We start from the raw sequence: 19,067 nt of genomic DNA on the forward strand, positions 1-19,067 counted from the left end.
TGAGAGGCTAATGCTAAAGTAAGTGAGGGAGACCTCAGGCACACTTTCATTAAACAATACTGAAATGAGAGAAATAGTATCTACAAATATTTTTCCCATTAAAATGAAAAAACAAGCAATTGAATCCAGAAGAGCAATCTACTAGGCTGAATTCCTTTGTCCAGCTAATATAAATATTACTTCTCCAGGTGAATGTAAATACAGATGATTGGCTTCTTTTTTTTTTTTAAAGGCAATAGAGCACGCTTAACTGACACAGATATTTACTGACTTTCAAATTAAGACAATGCATTTAAAAGTAGTACTTGATTACTTCTTTTCCTTGAAATACTTTTAAATGGTGGAACAGCAGGTTCACATTGTGGCAACTGCTATTAGGTGTCCCTTTTTTGGTGAATATAATCTGTTTCTTTTTTTTTTTAAGATTTTATTTATTTATTTGACAGAGATCACAAGTAGGCAGAAAGGCAGGCAGATAGGGAGGAGGGGGAAGCAGGCTCCCTGCCAAACAGAGAGCCCAATGCGAGGCTCCATCCCAGGACCCTGAGACCATGACCCAAGCTGAAGGCAGAGGCTTAATCCACTGAGCCACCCAGGTGCCCCTATAATCTGTTTCTTAACATTTGTTAACCGAGTTTTCAGAGAATGGAGGCAGTATTCCATGATTTTGAATGAGAAAAATATAAACGCATTCCTAACCCACAGGAAAATGCCAGTTGAGCAGGTATCACTAAAACCCCTTCTTACACCTATTTAACTATCCACCAAGGATTTCTACAAAATAGAAATTGTTTGTGATACTATCTAGTTATTTAATACTTGACAAATTCATTAGTAGGTATGTATGTATGCAGAAAACCATAATACTAGACACTGTCCTGTGTTGGGAGTGGATTACATTTTCCTTCTGCATCACAGTGTATATGTATATGTAAATAAATGGGAAAATAATATATTAAAGATGTGTACCACATGCCAATAATACTTAGCAAAATAAAATAAACAAGATAAATTTTCAAGAGGTTTCTTATGATTAAAGACATGCTTGTGTGAGGTCTGGTGGTAAGAGGAGGGAGCTGGAGGCAGTGGTCACTGGTGCTATTTGGTGGTTGGGGGTGGTAAGGAAGAAAGAGCTGGTGAATAAATGAGTTAAACAGGAAATGTCTGATGTTCATCTGTGTCTGGATCTAAGCAATGAAGGGAGAATCTTCTCTTCCTGGCAGGAGAGTTCAGAGGTGTTTGGCTGTGAACCATTGTCTGAAGCTACACACAAAGCAGTGGGATGGAAAACAGAGCTCCCCATGGCAGTCTGTTTGCATTCCATGGGCTTGGTGTCCTGCAACTCTCACTAACATGGGACTCCATTTGTAATTGGGTGAATGTGACAAGTCTGCTCATGCCAGGATCACACTCACTGGCACCAGCAAAACTTTTTTTTTTTTTTTCAGAATCTCCAATTTCTTGTGAATATCCAGCATTGTATTTGTGGTTTGTAGGTGTTGGGGACAGACATGTGCCTGGCCAAGCCTAAGACTAATAGTCATTCCACTTTCTCAATGTGCGTTATCACTCCTGGTTTTTCTCGGAGTGCACGCATTTCCTTCATTAGTTTCTCTCCTTTATTAGAAGACCTTTTACAGAATAATCTGGGGAAGAGGATATTTATAAAACATAACATGTTTAAACAACATGAATTCAAGACACTCTCCTGTCAGGAGAATATCTGAGATGCAATAGCAGCAAACCACATGGGTAATGAATTTTGTCTCAGTCAGCAGATCATTGTAGCAAAGATTCAGATAGAGTTCAGAGAGTGAGGAAACCTGTGTTTTACTTTTAAGTAGAGTTTAATTGGGTGAAAAATATTCTGATGCAGAAGCGAACCAGCTACCACATCTATGCCACTGATCTACATAGAATATAAAATGTTTGCTTGAGGCTTCTAATAATGTAAGAAATTATCACTCCAGTGTGGATAAATGCACTCTAGTTTTATATGTTCTATACTTCAATAAAATATTACTAAATTTCCTTCAAAAATTATGGAATGGATTATATATCATGTAGACAGTAAAATGGAAAAATAACACTTAGGACAGAGCTGATGGGTCTGATGAAGACATTCTGTTTAATTCCAGCCGCCCTGTCCCTTTCATATCCTTCCCCTCTCCTCCAATACCATGGTCACCGCTCTGCTCTCAGCCACCTCAACTCTCACATGATGGATTGTTGGTGGACCAGGCTCATCCACTATATTGAGGTCTTTAAGGGAGGAGCTGTCAGTCTTGTCCCAGTCTGGCACAGAGCCTCACGTTGAGTAAGCAGAAAACAAACATCTACTCAGGGACTGACTGATTAATTGATCCTATCAAAATGGTAATCTATTCCATGACGTGAAACCTCTCAAACATAATGCAGTATTGTTATAAATTGGTGCAAACTAGTGTTGCCTTATTTTTGTCAAAGACTTGATCCTTGTCCTCAGGATATTTTTAAATAATAAGAAGGAGAAGAAATTGTGGCATGTCAGGGTCATAGTTTGCAGTCATTGCTATTCTGGCTTCCATTTTATAGGCAGAGGGATAGTTAGAAAAGTAATCAGGCACAGAAGTCATAGGGACCATAGGGACCAAAGTGCTTCTGGAATTTTTCTTGGTAATTCTACACGTTCTTTGAAAGGTAAGAAGCATCTTGCTAAGAGGCTTGAAAACTTTGTGCTTATGAAAGAAACACAATGAGTGGAATGTGAGATCTTCAGAAGAAAGAGTCTGTTTCCATGGAAGATATCTTGTCCTTGCATATTTCAGGTTTGAGGCTAAGGAGCATTTCATTTCAGGGGAGGGACTCAAGGGTTGGGTTATTTTCCATTAAAACTACATATGCACTGGAGTGGAAGGTCTTGTTTGCTTGGACCACTGAAGATAGAAAGAAGTCATGAGTACTCTAAAGTCAGTGAGGAGCAGACCAAAACTGGAATACTGTGTAGCCCTCTCCTATCTGTGTCCTGCTAGAGTCAGAAGGATGTACTTAACTACTCGTTCAGTTTGGCCAGTGGTACGTAGAGGTAAGGCCCAAATTCCCATCCTAGCATTGTCTCAGTACAAATGCATTCTGTACTTCAGCCTTCACAATAGGATTTCATGTTTCTTAACTTAGTTATAAACAAATCTATAAGGTAGATTTTAGACCTGTTGGAACATGGTCATAGAGCATATGCAATTTGCCCAAACTCACACAGTTGGTTCCACAGTAGAGCTGGAATTGGGACCCAGATTTTCTTGGGCTCATTCCTGTCAGGACATGAGTTTCAGAAGCTGTGGCTAGTATGGGATTCCAGGGAAAAAACTCAAGGAGTCTTTAAGAAGTCCTTGATTGGGATGTTATTGGGAGAAAATCTTTTTTTTTCCTTTAATTTCACCTTAAATGTAGAGGAGAGAACAATTAATAGATAGGAGACTACAATGATTAACCCTAACACTGTTGATGAAGATAGCATCTTCTCACCCTTCGATAAAGAACACAAGAAACTCAAATGTCAAGCATTTCCAAGGGTTCTAGTAGCTCTTATATTTGCTTGCAGTCTTCAAAAACTGCTATAGTGCTGGAATTGGTCCCTGGGGAGACTCCACTTGTCAGCAGCTACACCAAAAAGAATGTTCCTGCTTAATTCCCCTTTTAGCTTGTGTCAGTGAGGACTTAGCTGTACAAAGGTGGGAAGAGAATTTTATAAAGTTGTATGATGATTCTAATAAGCACACTTTTGTTGTATGGAGCCTTGGTACTATTCTATAATGACTTGATTCCTCGTGTCCACCCCATCTTGAGCAGGAAAAGACCCTGCGTATCTTTGTATCACAGGCTGTTAAATTTGGTTTCTCTACCACTAAGGAGCTAGCTTGCCAATCTCATCATTCCAGTCCCAGTGAACCTCATTCATATTTAGCACCTGCTCTGTGAGAAGTTCTGTTCTAGGCTCTGAGGACACAGCAGTGAACAAAAATCCTTAACTGCCTAGAGTTTACATTCTAGTGGAAGATAAAGACAAAACATAAATCAATAGAACAGAGTAGATAAGATGGTGAGGAGGGCCAAGGGCAAATGTTAAGCAATGAAGAGGGATAGGGAAGGTTGTTGGGGGAGGTTACATTTGATTTAGGTTTTGCCATATGCAGTTGACATTTTTTTATCAGTTAAAAGATGGTGCAATGTTGGCAGTTCCCAATGGTGTCATGTAATAGGGTGGCCAGCTCAGCTCTCCACAGAGACCTTTACACAGCCTCTTAAACCTTTAGTCAAGTTTCCCTGCTCTCCCTGTGCAAGTTACTTGGCTAATTCTACTCCACACTGCCTGCCATCATCTTTGGCCTATAGTGTGGAGGTCTTGTGGCATAGTACTACTTAAAACAACATAGGATTGGGATTTTTAAACTACAGTATTCGGGTTTTACTTCTCAGCGTGACCATTTACAAGTTGTGTGATCTTGGAGAAGTCTCCTTGACTCTTAAGTTCTTTATCTATAAACAGTAAAGATAATTACTGCAGAAAGTGCATCATAATCCAATAAGATAAGGAAATGAGAGCTATCTGCTTTGTAAAATACTATATAAAGCCAAGTTGTTATCAATTAAGAAGTATTTCCAAAAATAGAGTAATTATAATTTAAATCTATACTAAATCTTTAACTGAGCTATAATGACATTATTAATTGCAAAGGGTTACATGTAAACTTGGCTTATGGTTATGATCTGAAGTCTGTCTCTGGTGATATCTTAAATACTCTTATTTTTCTATTAATTTAAGGTTGTTCTCTTTTTCTGTTTAAAGCCAGCACATTTTAAATTCTTATGAGATCGTTCTATATCCATTAACACCCAGATTGTTCTCTGCAACGTGTCCACCTCACCTTGCTGTGTGTGTGGGTGGGGTGGGGGCAGTGGGGGAGAGTTGTGGCCAAGTCTGAACATGACAGAATTCCCAGCTTGGAGGTCATATCCACTCTAATAACTGCATGTTTTCACACCTGCCTGAGGGACACTCACATGATGATTCCTGGTGCTAACAGATAAGGAAAGGAGTTGGGGTCCATTCCCACGCAGCTGTAGTTGTTAGACCTGGAGCCAGCCTCTTGGTTTCCATTTAAATTATTGTGTTAGTATGTACAGGACCTGGTTCTTGAGCAGGGAAGCCATTAAAAAAATGAAGAAGGAGAAGGAAGAAGAAAGAAGAAGGGGGAGCAGGCTCAAGATTCTGGGTTTTATGTTTCACTGTGTTTATGTGAATCCTAGCCCACCCATATTCCATCTTTAGCTATATGACATATTATTTTGATCATCTCAGAGCATACAGTCATTAGACTTTCTTATTAGATTTACAATTGATAAGAGTAATTTCATTGTTAATATTTTTTGAAAAGCTCAAAGTAAGACTCAAAACTCATTGAAGCAGCTCCAAAATCACTGAGGGCTTAGACAGTAATGAAAAGGAGTCTAATAAATATCATCAAAGTTTGGAAAAACTGGGAACAAATTATCGAGTATTAGCCTATTTTATGGAAAGTAGTTTTGGGCAAATACACTGACAGCTGCTAATTCTGCTCAGACAGTTAACAATGTAATATCTTCTCTCTTCCTGGTGTTCGTCTTTCTGTAATGAAGATGTCAGGCTGGGTATTAGGATTTGAGGAAGTGGGACATGTTCTGGCTCTCTTTCAACCTAATGTTTTTTGCCCTATCTTTTTGTATTCCAGAATATTCTTCTGCTTTAGCTCTGTTAAACTATTTTGTTAATTTTTGAACTTTTATTTGAATATTGGCAGGAACTATATGTATGTGTCTTCCTCTACTTGTACTCACAATGATTGGAATTTTGCTGTATTTGCTTTATCATTATTTATCATTATTCTCTCTCTCTGTCTCTTCTGCTGCACTATTTATTTATCCATTTGTTTATTCACTGGGTTATAATATTATAATATTTTTCCATTATTATTTATTTCAATGCTCAGATTGTCCCAGAGTCGACTCATGGTCGCCCCTTTAATCTGGTTCTTGTGTCTTTTGAGCGCTTCTCACCATCCTTGGAACATTCCTTACTTTCTGGCACTAATGATATTCCAGGTTTGTTTTGTTCTTTCTCTGCCTCAGCTATGAAATCAGCTGGTTTTCTAAACCTTAGCCAAAGGAATCTTGGCTTCTTAAGTGCAGGTATTTAGAAGCCAAGATCTGGATGCTAGTTGTGCTCCTTGTTAATGACTTGTGACTACTTCTAGTGCTTTCAGAACTAGGACACAAATCCACACACACACATAGGCATAAAGACCTAAATCTATATTTGTTTCCTTGTCTACCTGTCTCTTTGTATGTGTACCGTGGTATATATGTGTATATAAAATAATACAAACCGTGAATTCATACGGATGCCTCCAGTTCTAAACCAGCACCACAAGGTTCATTCTGGGCCTCTCATTTCCATTTTTGCAACACTCCAATCCAATAGTCAGATTAGCTTGGCCCCATTATCCTCAATATATTTACTTATTAGCTCAAGTCTAGAATACACAGAAAGGAGTTTTCAGGTTGCCAACTCATGTCATTGAGAAAAGCAGACTTCTTCATTTGAGTTCATATTGTTTTTGTTTTTAAGGTAAAATTTATATGTAATAAAATGCACAGATCTTAATTGTTATTGCATGAGATTGGACAAATGCATAAACACATGTGACCCATATTCCCATTAAGACATCCAGTATTTTCAACACACTAGAAAGCTTTGTTGTGCCCTTTCTCTGTTATTCCACTACCTAGAGGCAACCACTATTCTGATGTTTTTCAGTATAGATCTTTTCCCTTTGCAAGAACTTCGTAAATATGACCCATATAATATATACTCTGCTTAGTCTACTCTCTTAAAACTCAGTATAATGCTTTTGAGATTCATCCTGTCATACGTATCAGTCTTTCTTTTTTGTTGTTAAGGAGTATTCTAGTCTGTGGATATGACACAATTTGTCAGACATTTTCCTTTGATGGACATTTATTTCTAATTTTTGGTTACTACAAATAGAGTTGCAGGAAACATTCTCTTATAGGTCTTTTTGTGGACATACATTTACATTTTTAAATTGTTAAACAACTTATTAAATTATACAGCAAAATTGATTTTTTTTCTTGGTGTACAGTTCTATGGTTTTAACACAGGCATTGATTTGTGTAACCATGACCATAGTCAAGATAAAGAACAGTTCTACCACCCCCAAAAATCCTCCTTTTGCTGTCCATTTATAGTAATCCCTACTTCACCTCACCCTCAACCGCTGTCAGCTGCTCATTTATTCTGTATCCCAATAGTTTTGTCTTTTTGAGAATGTTCTATAATTATAGTCCTACAGTATGCGTCTTTATTGCTGAGTTGCATTTCAGTATATGGATGTACCACAGCTTATTCATTCACCTGTTGAAGGACACCTGGGTTGTTGCCATTTTGGGGGCAATTATTAATAAAGGTGCTATGCACATTTGTATACAAGTTTTTGGTGGACATAAATTTTCATTTCATTTCTCTAGGGGATTAAATTATGGTATTAAACATTCCCCTAATGACTAAAGATGTTGAGCATCTTTTTATCATTTGAGTATTCAGATGCTTTGTTTATTTTTAAAGCAATGTTGCTTACTTTCTTACTATTGAGTTTTGAAAATATTTGTATAGTCTACATACAAGTCCTTTGTCAGATATTTGATGTGTAAGTACGTTCTCTAGTTTGTAGCTTCTTTTTTCACTCTTTTAACAGTGTCTTTTGCAAAACAAAAAATTTTTAATTTTAAAGAAAGATAGTTTTACCATTTTTTCTTCTTTTTTTTTCTTTTGGGGCCATGTCTAAGAATTTATGCCAAACCACAGATCACAGATTTTCTCTGTTTTTCTCCCTGGAAGATTCATAGTTCTGTGTTTAAGGTTTGTAGCTATGATCCATTTTGAGTTAATATTTTTATAAGGTGTGAGGTTTAGGTTTAGGTTGAAGTTCATATTTTTTGGCATATGGATGTCTGATTGTTCCAGAACCATTTACTAAAATATCATCTTGTCCCTCTCCTGCTTAAAAGATCTCAGTGGTTTCCCCTTGTTCTTACAATGAAATCAGAAAGCACTTTGTCTGATTTGTAAGTCATAATGCTGTTATGCTTACCTATTCCTTAAACCTCATTTTGTGGCACACTTCCTCCTGTCATACTCCATCTGCACCGTGAATTCTCACAGCTCTTTTCCAACACAGAACCTTTGCACATGCTTATGTCTTCAACCTGGAATATTCTTCCACTTTGTTGTCCCATGGTTCTCTAGATCCACTTTTGGTTCTCTCCCATGGTATCCTGCTCTTTTTTGTTTGTCACACTTTTTACAGTTCATAAATATATAGTTATCTTCTATTTGTTCATTGAATTCCGCATGAAATTGTAAACCTGTGAGTTCTGTGTTTTCAGTGCCCAACACTGTGCCTGCCTTCATGAAACTTATTGCCTAGTGTACACATGGACAAGTAAACAAGTAACTATAATAAAGTCACCATTCCATGTAAATGTGTCTAAGCTCTTTCACTGTACTTTTGGTCCTGTTTTCTGCACTGATGAAAATGTCCTTCTTCTCTATAGTTTTTATGTCCAGATCCTTTTCACCCCTCCAGAATTTCCTGTCAGAAGTTCCTGGGGCCTGGGCTGGAAGAGCTCTCTCTCCCCTCCCTGCTTTCCTGTTGGCACACTCCACTTTGCCTTGAGATTACACAGATGGTCTTATCTCTTCTGTTAGAGAATCAAAAGCTCTGAGAAGGAAGTATTCAAACTGCATTCAACTTGTGCCTTCCCCCATACAGAGAATAGTTTGTCTTATTAAATTAACTCACTTTCTGGTTTCTAGGATACAAACATGTGAGTAGCTGTGTGCCACCTTGCCAGTAAAAACTAATGGGGCTGATGTGGAGAACGGAAAAAGCCAAACTTAAAGTTATATCTCATATCTACACAGCCAACACTTGGGTTATCAGTGCTTTAATATGCAGTGAAAACATATAAAAAAAGTTTTTCTTTTAAAATATGCTGGAATTTGACCTCTGTAGGTTTTTTTCCCCAGATGTCTCAATAATAGTCCTATGAAAGTGACAGAAGAAACAAATAGAATGCCACCTTTGAGAAATGATTAAGACAGTTGATTATAAAGTAGGAAAATTGAAATGCCAAATAAAACAGGCGCTGTTTGATAAAACCTTACCATGACCATAAGTATCCAGGCCAGGCCCTCTGAAGCCACTGACTGTATTAAAAAGAAGTTGGTCCAGCTGTGTTTTTTTCCGTGTAAAAATACTACATGTGTTTCCTTTTTTTTTTGAAGTGCTTTGTTAAAGGAATAACTTAGACTAAACAATGATGAACTTAAATTCATAAAACAGTTTTCAAACCATTTCAAACTGGAAGCAATATTTGATAATATACCTAAACATGAAAATAATGAAGTATGCAAGTATATACAGTAGCAGATGAATTATAAAAATGCATCTCAACTATCAGTTCCAGTCCTTCAAAGACTGTTGTCTTGGAGTAGGAGATACATCCTTATAGAACCTTGTGCCGTGCTGCAAAGCTTGGTGTTAACAGGCTTATTTGCTGGAGGGAACAGAGCCAACTCTCTTTATATCTTCCCACACAGTGCTGGTCTTAGTATAGTCTCCTGTCTGATTTATGAATTTCTCCTGGAATGGATTTTCCACAAATATATGATGGAGAACTGTGTAGCTTTGACATTCAGTCTGCCTGTGAATGTTAGCAATGTTAGCAGCTGGCACCAAGGCTGAGGTCTAGGCACGTTCCAGGGGCTCACTAACCAACACTATATGTCACCTTTTCTATGTTTGAAAATGGGGCAGACCACAGAACACTAATCAGATTCTAAAGGTTCCTTCTTGTTTGCTTAATATTTTCATGCTGGTCAGAAGAGCAGTGTTCTTTTCAAGATGATAAAACGTTGAAATTTTTTTTTTTGGTTATTGATGATTGACTAAATTTCATAGCAATAGGGTTTTTGTTTATATGGGGTTTCCTTTCTTTTCATTTTTTGACAGCAGGGCATTGCTTATTATAGGTTTCTTGCCCTTTGAGGTACAGGGTACATCAGGCATGGCTTTTACCATGTTGATGATTTGTATGTACTTCCTAAGTGGTATGAATATTGTGCATTTCTTGTTTTTCTCTTCTGGTGAGGAAATACCACTGAGTGGTATTAGATATTTTTCCTCTTTTGATGTGTTTGTGGAAAACTGGTGTAACCAAGAAAGCACATTACAGAAGTTCAGACTGGCCCTTTAGAGAGTGCTCTTTTCTATGAAATGGATAGAGTAAGCCTTTGATGGAAATTTTCCCATTTGGACTCCATCCTTTGTAAAACACTGAAATATATGAGGGTCAGAGCATTTGAGTTTTGTTCCTTTTTAGTTATGTATCAGCAGTGGTTGGAAACAAGTCCGTTTATATATCACTAAAACAAGGACTGAGTTTTCTTAGCTATGTGATAAAAGTAATTACCTCCCAGATAATTTTTTAGAGATTTTATTTATTTATTTGACAGAGAGATGGAAAGAGAGCACAAGTAGGCAGAATGGCATGCAGAGGGGGAGGGAGAAGCAGGCTCTTGGCTGAGGAGGAAGCCCCCAACGTGGGGCTTGATCTCAGGATCCTGGGATCATGACCTGAGCTGAAGGCAGATGCTTCACTGACTGAGCCATCCAGGAACCCCTCTTCCCAGATAATTTCAAAAGGGACCCCATATTTTAAACATTTGAAACTCGACATTTTGTTTTAAATCTTCATATTCTCATACATTTGAACTTCCTGTATGATACAGGTTTGGTAACATAGCAGCTCAGGGTTAGGGTTAGGGAAGATGCCATTGATACATTTGGCTTAGAGACCCTAAGTCATCTCTTAGGAACACCAGTTCTCTTGGCACTTTGGCCAAGGAACAACGAGGGGTGAAGGGCTCAGAGTAGGAATCTGAGAGAAGAACCAAGTATTTCCCAAGCCATCTTATTTCATTTTCTGCCTACCTCCCAACCCTCACACACACTCACATACAAACACACACACCCCAAACATTTCCTGTTCTATCCTTTTTGGCCCCAGAGTATTGGGTCAGAAAATATATGTTTTGTTTTTTTTGTTTTTTTGTTTTTTTTTGCCAGAAAGTGCATTTAAAAACTGCCAGGGTCCTCAATATAGCATAGTCAATAATATAAATTACTCTACAAGAGAAGACTGGATATTCAAATAGCACACTAATTTCATTCAGAGTATCTGAAATATCATACTTTGCCCCACCCATAAAAAAAGAAAGAAAAAAATTTTGAGACTAAAAATAATTTAACCCAAAAAACATTTTTGGAAGCACTGTATTACTCAGCCATCTGAAAGGACGAATACCCACCATTTGCATTCGACAAAGTTGGAACTGGAGGGGAATATGCTAAGTGAAATAAATCGAGCAGAGAAAGACAATTATCATAGGGCTTCACTCATATGTGGAACATAAGGAATAGAGCAGAGGACTGTAGGGGAAGGGAGGGGAAACTGAATGGGAAGAAATCAGAGAGGGAGACAAACCATGAGACTCTCTACTCCAGGAAACAAACTGAGGGTTACAGAAAGGAGGGTGGTGGGGTGGGGGTGACAGGGTGATGGGTATTTAAGGAGGGCACATGTAGGGATGAGCATTGGGTGTTATATGCAACTAATGAATCGTTGAACACTACAACAAAACTTATGACATACTATATGTTGGCTAACTGAACACAATAAAAAAAGTGTTATCATATTTAATTGCTAAAATGTTTTTTAAAAGTAGGAGGTGGGATTTGCTGTCCCTTTGCTAGCAAGAGACTATGATCTTGAACAACTTCCAGTCCATCAAGATCTTTCCCAAGCAGTACTGAGCCCAGGCTGCTATGGGAGAGTGGAGAAGCTGTTGCCCAGGACTGGTAGTGGCACTTCCTTGGGGGTCCAGCAACTCAGGATCCCAGTCTGTGCCCCACCCTGTGTCTCAGAATGGCTCGGGGGAGTGTTTCAGAGTGAGATAGTCATCCAAATCTGAAGACTTTTCACCTCAGTGCCTCGTATATGCAGTGAAAAAAACATGAAGATAAGAAAGTTTTTAGACCTCTCAAGCCTGTTGATTTGACCACATTGGCAGTAGAGCTTCCAGCAGTGGAAGATGTGTGACCCCCACACAAAGAGGCAGATGACTACTCATCCAGTAAGTAGTCAGGGACAACAGATGAGGAAGATGATGATGTAGAACAAGAAGGGACTGAGGAACCTACCTCTGGACCTGAGGGCACCAGAGCAGCAGCATCTCTGAATTTGAGCAATGGTGAAACAGATTCTGTGAAAATCATGGTTGTCCATGATGATGTAGAAAGTGAACCAGCCATGACCTCTTCTAAGGAGGGCACTTTTATTGTCCACCAGCCTCAGTCTGCTAGTAACACTCTCCAGAAACACAAATCTTCCTCCTCCTTTACACCTTTTATAGACCCCAGATTACTACAGATTTCTCCATCTAGCAGGACAACAGTGACTTTTGTGGTGGGATTTTCCTGTGATGGAAAAGGACCAGAAGCCATAGGGCAAGACCTACCAAGAAGGGCTCAGCAGTCAACGTGAATCTCATGAACACTAGACCACAGAGTGACACCAAAGAGATTCATAAATATAAAATGAGATTTAATCCTGAGATTCTGTGTGCCACCTTAAGGAGAATGAATTTGTTAAAGGGTACAGAGAGGGACCTGATGTTGCTCAACAGAAGTGACCAAGGGAATATAGATCCTCTGATTAACTGAAGATGATTTCAGCAGATGGATGTCCTTGAAGGCTTGAATGTCTTGCTGACAATGTCTGGCAAAAAGGATAAGTTAGTTGTCTATTATCGGTCTTGGTTAAGAAATAAAATACTTCACAATGTTCCAGAAGTTGAGATGAAGCAAGGATGGACAACCATGGGGGACTTGGAAGTATGTGTACACTATAAAGTTGTAAAATATGAAAGAATCAAATTTCTGGTAATTGCAGAATTCTGTGAGGGTCTATGCGTGGGCACCCAGGCTATGTCAAAAATTTACGGGCTTTAAGTCATTCGGAGAATTGGTACATAAGCCATTACTGGTGGATCTCACTGTTGAGGAAGGCCAGAGGTTGAAAGTGATCTATGGATCCTGTGCTGGATTCCATGCTGTTGATGTGGATTCAGGATTGGTCTATGACATTTATCTACCAACACACATAAGAAGGAACCCACACTCTATGATCCAGTGTAGTATCAAACCCCATGCAATCATCCTCCTCCTCAACACAGATGGCATGGAGCTTCTTGTGTGCTATGAAGAAGAAAGGGTTTAGGGGTGCCTGGGTGGCTCAGTTGTTAAGTGTCTGCATTTTGCTTAGGTCATGGTCTCAGGGTCCTGGGACTGAGCCCCGTATCAGGCTCTCTGTTCAGCAGAGTACCTGCTTCCCCCTCTCTCTCTCTGCCTACTTGTGATCTCTTTCTCTGTCAAATAAATAAATAAAATTTTTTAAAAAAAGAAGAAAGGGTTTACATGAATGCTTAATGGAAGAATCTCCAAGGATGTGGTTCTAACGTGGGGAGAGATGCTGACATCTGTGGTATGTATTCAATCCAGTCAGATGTTGGGCTGGGGAGAAAAGGCCACAGAGCTCCGTTCTGTGGCAACTGGTCAGTTGGATGGTGTATTTATGCACAAAAGGGCTCAAAGACTAAAATTCTTATGTGAATACAAGAAAAAGGCCTTCTTTGCCTCTGTTGCATCTGGTAGAAGCAGTCAGGTTTATTTCATGATGTTAGGCAGGGCTTCTCTTCTGAGCTGGTAGAAGCAGTGTAATGAGGATTGTTGGCCCCCAGATTTTTCTAGATCCTGAGAACTTGGAATTCCTTGCATATTGGAGCTCAGAGCTCCACTGGTGTAATCCAGGACAGCTCTGTGTGTGTGTGTAGGCACTACATGTGGGGTGTTTTGTTTTCATTTCCTTTATGCACCTCTTACCAGTTTATCTCTCTTCTTTTCCCTACTCAAAATTAAATCAAGGCTGCAATGCAGCTGGTGCTGTTCACATTCTTAAAAAAAGAAAAAAAGAATAATGAGCTCAAGATAATCCTTGTGACAATGAGGCATATTTCAGGATGGCAAATTGCTCCTTTCTGCTCTAACGGTGATGATGTAACTATTGCCCTCACTGGCATAAGGAGTTGGCAGACTGGGTTTCTATTCAGACTTTGTCATTTATTATGACCTTATATATTATTCACCTTGTGGAGTCTTAGCTTCGTCATCTATAAAGTGGGGATGATAATAGAACATATGCCATTGAGTTATTTTAGGATCCAAAGTGGCACTATGTATAAGATACCTACTACATGGTAGGAACTCAGTAAATAATAGTGTCTCCCCTGCCAGTCAGAGGTGAGATTGGTGTTGGGTATGCAGTAAGGTTAGTTAGCAGTTGTCATAGAACTGAGGGTGGTGATGGGGTACTCACTCCAAATTACTGATTTCTTGAACTGATCAAAATCATCCCCTTTGCCTATCTGCCTTTCAGTAAGTTTCCCCCAAATAAACTAATTCCATCTTCAAATAATGTAAGTCTATTAAGATGACATTCTACAGTAATTTATTTACTAAAAGGTTAGTTATAGTGAAAGAGAAGGAACATTTAAAAAGCAGGGTAGTTATTTTGTACATTGATCCAGGGGCTCTTTACAAGTGTGTGTTGTACACACAGCCATGTAGCTACACAATACCCCTCTTCCTCCCCAACCCTTGCCCAAAGGAGTAACCGTCTAGGTGATCTACAGTAATAGCACTTCTTGATCCCCAGTCTGCTTATCTTAACACTGGAGAGTCTGCTTGTTGGTTCTAAAGGAATAGAACAATGGTAGCATATGCAGAAAATGTATAGAACACATTTTCTAGGAGAGAGAATTAAAATCACAAAGAACCATTTTAGAGCAAATTACAGTCCCAAATCATATATTTAAGTGGAGAAGAACTTAGAGGAATGGAGCAATCAAAGGGAGAATGACTAATGAGGGCATTTGAGGTGATCACATTGGACTACACAGATTACAAAGCACTTTGTCCAAACATTATTTCATCTTTACAAGAATGTTACAAGGTACATATTATGAACTTCACTTTAAACATTCATAAGCTAGAGCTCAGGGAAGCTAAAGGACTTGCTCTAAGGCTCACAGCTAGGTAGTATCAGGGCTGATGTTTGAGCCCAAGTCTGTGTGACCTCAAATTCTGTCCACCTTCCTTTGGCAGCTCTGGAATGCTGGACACAATGGTGAAATTGGGGTAAAAGGAAAAATAGGAGGCTGTTTCAGGCATTATCACTAGGGGACCACTTAAGAGAGTAGTTACTTGGGGAGAAGTAGGCTCTGGAGATGATGCTAGTACTAATCCACTTGTCAAAGATGGCTGAGATGCAGTTTGGCCTGGAGGAAAAGAGGATGCTTGCACCTTGACCTAAGATTTCCCATTTCACACAGGGAGTTTGTAGTGGGTCTCTCCTGTGAGCCTATGGCCTAACTTTGGTTAGAGTAATCTTGAAAATTAGTTTCTTTTTTTTTTAAAGATTTTATTTATTTATTTGACAGAGAGAGAGATCACAAGCAGGCAGAGAGGCAGGCAGAGAGAGAGGGGGGAAACAGGCTCTCTGCCGAGCAGAGAGCCCGATGTGGGGCTCGATCCCAGAACCCTGAGATATGACCTGAGCCGAAGGCAGAGGCTTAACCCGCTGAGCCACCCAGGTGCCCCGAAAATTAGTTTCTTAAACTTTGGTCACAACTTGTGACCAAGAAGGGAAACCTGGCTTTCCTTTCTGCCATCACTTCAGAGGAGATCATCTCAGCTGTTAAGTTAAACATGGAGAGACATTTAAGATTATATTTACTGACACAACTGTTAAAACACCACCTTCATTTATACTGTATTGATGTATGAAAAGGCAGTATTCATTGAACATCTTTTTCATATTTACAGTTTCATCTACAGAGCAAGTAGAAGTATATGGTGTTTTTTGAGCCAAGAATAAACTTCCATTAAAGTAATTCAGCAGCTTTGAGTGCTTTACCAGTGAATATCAAACCTCAGGAAAGATGTGAAATAGAGAGAGTAAGAAACATTAAGGGCTCAATTTAAGAGTAACATTTTGAGGTTTTACATAATGAGACAGGTACATTTCTTTGTAAAATTAGAAGGTGTTATTTCCATGTAAATATAGCTAGCAAAGTGTTCTTTGGTCATTTCCTTTCTTTTTGAAAATTAACTGATGAGATTTAGTAAAGGAAAGTTCTGTTTCTGTCTGCTCCTAATTAAAGGGCAGCAGTGTTTTATGGTTGCAAACCCTCCATTACATCTCCTGTCCTGAGCCTGAATTCATCATTTACATGTACAGACTAGTTAGGTATGAAATTCTCTTTAATGCTTTTTTTTTGCAATGTATGTGCTTGTTTGTTAATTTTACACTCTGATTACAAGTCACAAATATGCCGTCTATACTGATGTATAAAGAAGCATGAAATATAAATTCATGGAAGAATCTGGAAAACAATTACATTCTTGATATCTAAGCAGTGGATTTAAAGCAAAAGATCATTACCTCATGGTGTTTTATTGTCAAAGTCAGTGTCTTGTCCAGTAAAACTCACTGCATCCTTTGATACAGCACTGTCCAATAGAACCTTTTGTGGTGACAATGATGCTCTTTATTTTTTTTAAGATACGTTATTTATTTGAGAGAGAGAAAGTGTGTGAGAGAGTATGAGCAAGTGGAAGGAGCAGAAGGAGAGGGAGAAGGGCTCTTGGCTGATCCAGGAGTCCAATGCGGGGCTTGATGTGGGGCTCGATCCCAAGACCCTGGGATCATGACCTGAAATGAAGGCAGGTGATTAACCAACTGAGCCCACCAGGTGTCCCAACAGTAATGCTCTTTAATATGCTCTAATACCATAGCTGGGAGACGCATGTAGCTACTGCACACTTGAAATGTGGGTGCCATGACAGAAGAAATAAATTTTAAATTTTCTTTAATTTTGGTTTTAATTTAGCCACGTGTGGTGAATGGCTGCCATATTGGACAGTGCAGTAATACATTCGTTCACATGCTGTTATCTCAGGTATAAAGATATTTGCTGTTTAGAAGCCAATATAGTGACATTTAAGTGCTTTTAAGGAACAGATAGAAGCCTCAGTTTGTTCTTGAAAATAATTGTGTCAAACCAAGCTGACCTGGGGTGAGGGAAGAATGTGCAAATATTTCCATTGAGCTGGCTGGTCAGATTGTTTATTCCTTTATTCAGTCAGCAAATATTCATGGAACACCTAATATGTGCTCCATTGTGCTAGGTGCTGGGGATACAAGAGGTTTAGCATATGTGCACTGCCTTCAAGAAATTCACCAAGTAGAAAAGTTGGACAGGAAGTTAGTAATAAACTCATACAGAAGCGAGTAGAGAAAGAGTGAAGAGTCAAAGATGACTCTGCGGTTTTAGTCTTGAGTGACTGCGTGAGTGACTCTTGGAAACAAAATACATTTCCATAACAGATCTTTGGGAAATTTTTAAGTCTTAAAAATTAGTTTCAGTATTAAAACCAAGATTCTCATTCATTCATATTCTCTCACCCTCCTCAGCTGTCCCCCAGTTCTCTCTTACCTTCCACTCATTTGGTGAAAAATAAACTAGTACTTAGACTCCAGTGCCAGGAAGCTGCATTTTCACCTTGGGCATCGGAATTCTAATTTTGATAGAAATGAATTGTTAATGAGCCAAAGAATAGAGAGTTTCTCTAATTACAGGAAACAAAATTCAATTTGGCCTGAAGGCATTTTTTGGTAATTACAGTTGGTTTAAAGATTAAGAAGATTCACTCATATGCCTTGCCTTTTTTTTTTAAGCTTGCTTTGCTCAGCACTGTTAACCAAAGGCATTGAGACCTGTAGCAAACTTCATTCTAATGAGGGTCCAGATGATTTATTTTATAGATATGCTGCAGAACAACTTTCCCTGTAGGAATAGTAGCACCTCAAAGATTGATATGATGTATTAAGAAAAATAAATATTTGTTCTTTTTTTTTTTTTAAAGATTTTATTTATTTATTTGGGAGAGAGAGATGGCAACAGAGAGCGTAATCGGGGAGTAGAGGGAGAAGCAGAGCCCGACAATGTGGCGCTCAATCCCAGGACCCTGGATCATGATTTGAGCAGACTCTTAACCAACTGGGCTACCCAGGCATCCCTCAGATTTTTGTTCTTATTTGAACCTTATTTTTACCGTACAATAGAAAATTTAGATTTAAATGGCAAGTGAGATGTGCTTACCATTTCTCTGTTCATCTCTTTACAGAAGCCAGGGCCAAAAGAGAAGTTCTAGAATGGAATTGCTTTGTGCTGAATCTGCTGCTGCTGCTGCTGCCTCAGAGGTATGTACATAAGAGCATAAGAGAGTCAGGGTAAATGGATGGATCCTTCTCCCTGTAGTATTGACTACTTAGTTACTGTGTGTTCCCAATAGAAAAAAGTTTTCATTTTGAGAAGTATCCCATGTGGGCATAGCACTTGAGTGGGATTCCACAGCTGCCATTTTGTAACCATTTCTTTTTTTTTTTTTTAAGATTATATTGATTTGACAGGCAGAGAGACAGGGAGGGGAGGGAACACAAGCAAAGGAAGTGGGAAAGGGAGAAGCAGGTTTCCCACCCACTGAGCAGGGAGCCTGACATGGGCCTCGATTCCAGGATCCTGGGATCATGACCTGAGCTGAAGGCAGACGCTTAACCCACCAAGCCACCCAGGTGCCCCTTCGTAGCCATTTCTTATTGGGAACCAGCAACTACCATGCTCACATTGGGGAGCAAGAATATCCTGTCCCCTTCAAGCCCCTCTAACCAGACTAAGGATCAAATCGACATGAGACAATCCTCTAACACCATTGGTGGGAATGCAAGTT

At 39.0% G+C, this 19,067-nt stretch overlaps 1 protein-coding gene and 1 pseudogene across 1 annotated transcript in view; both read left to right on the plus strand.

Moving 5' to 3' along the window:
- LOC111139147 (PAS domain containing repressor 1) overlaps positions 1–19,067 on the plus strand; it is a 60,171-nt gene that overhangs the window by 26,050 nt on the left and 15,054 nt on the right. Inside the window, exon 9 of the mRNA XM_022491303.1 lies at positions 18,465–18,540. Coding sequence (XP_022347011.1) covers positions 18,465–18,540 — 76 coding nt within the window. The remainder of the gene's footprint in view (positions 1–18,464; positions 18,541–19,067) is intronic.
- On the plus strand, positions 11–13,926 carry LOC111139112 (annotated as a pseudogene).

This window comes from Enhydra lutris, unplaced genomic scaffold (genome assembly GCF_002288905.1).
Source record: "Enhydra lutris kenyoni isolate GAN:26980312 unplaced genomic scaffold, ASM228890v2 scaffoldscaffold96, whole genome shotgun sequence".
Classification (NCBI taxonomy): domain Eukaryota; kingdom Metazoa; phylum Chordata; class Mammalia; order Carnivora; family Mustelidae; genus Enhydra; species Enhydra lutris.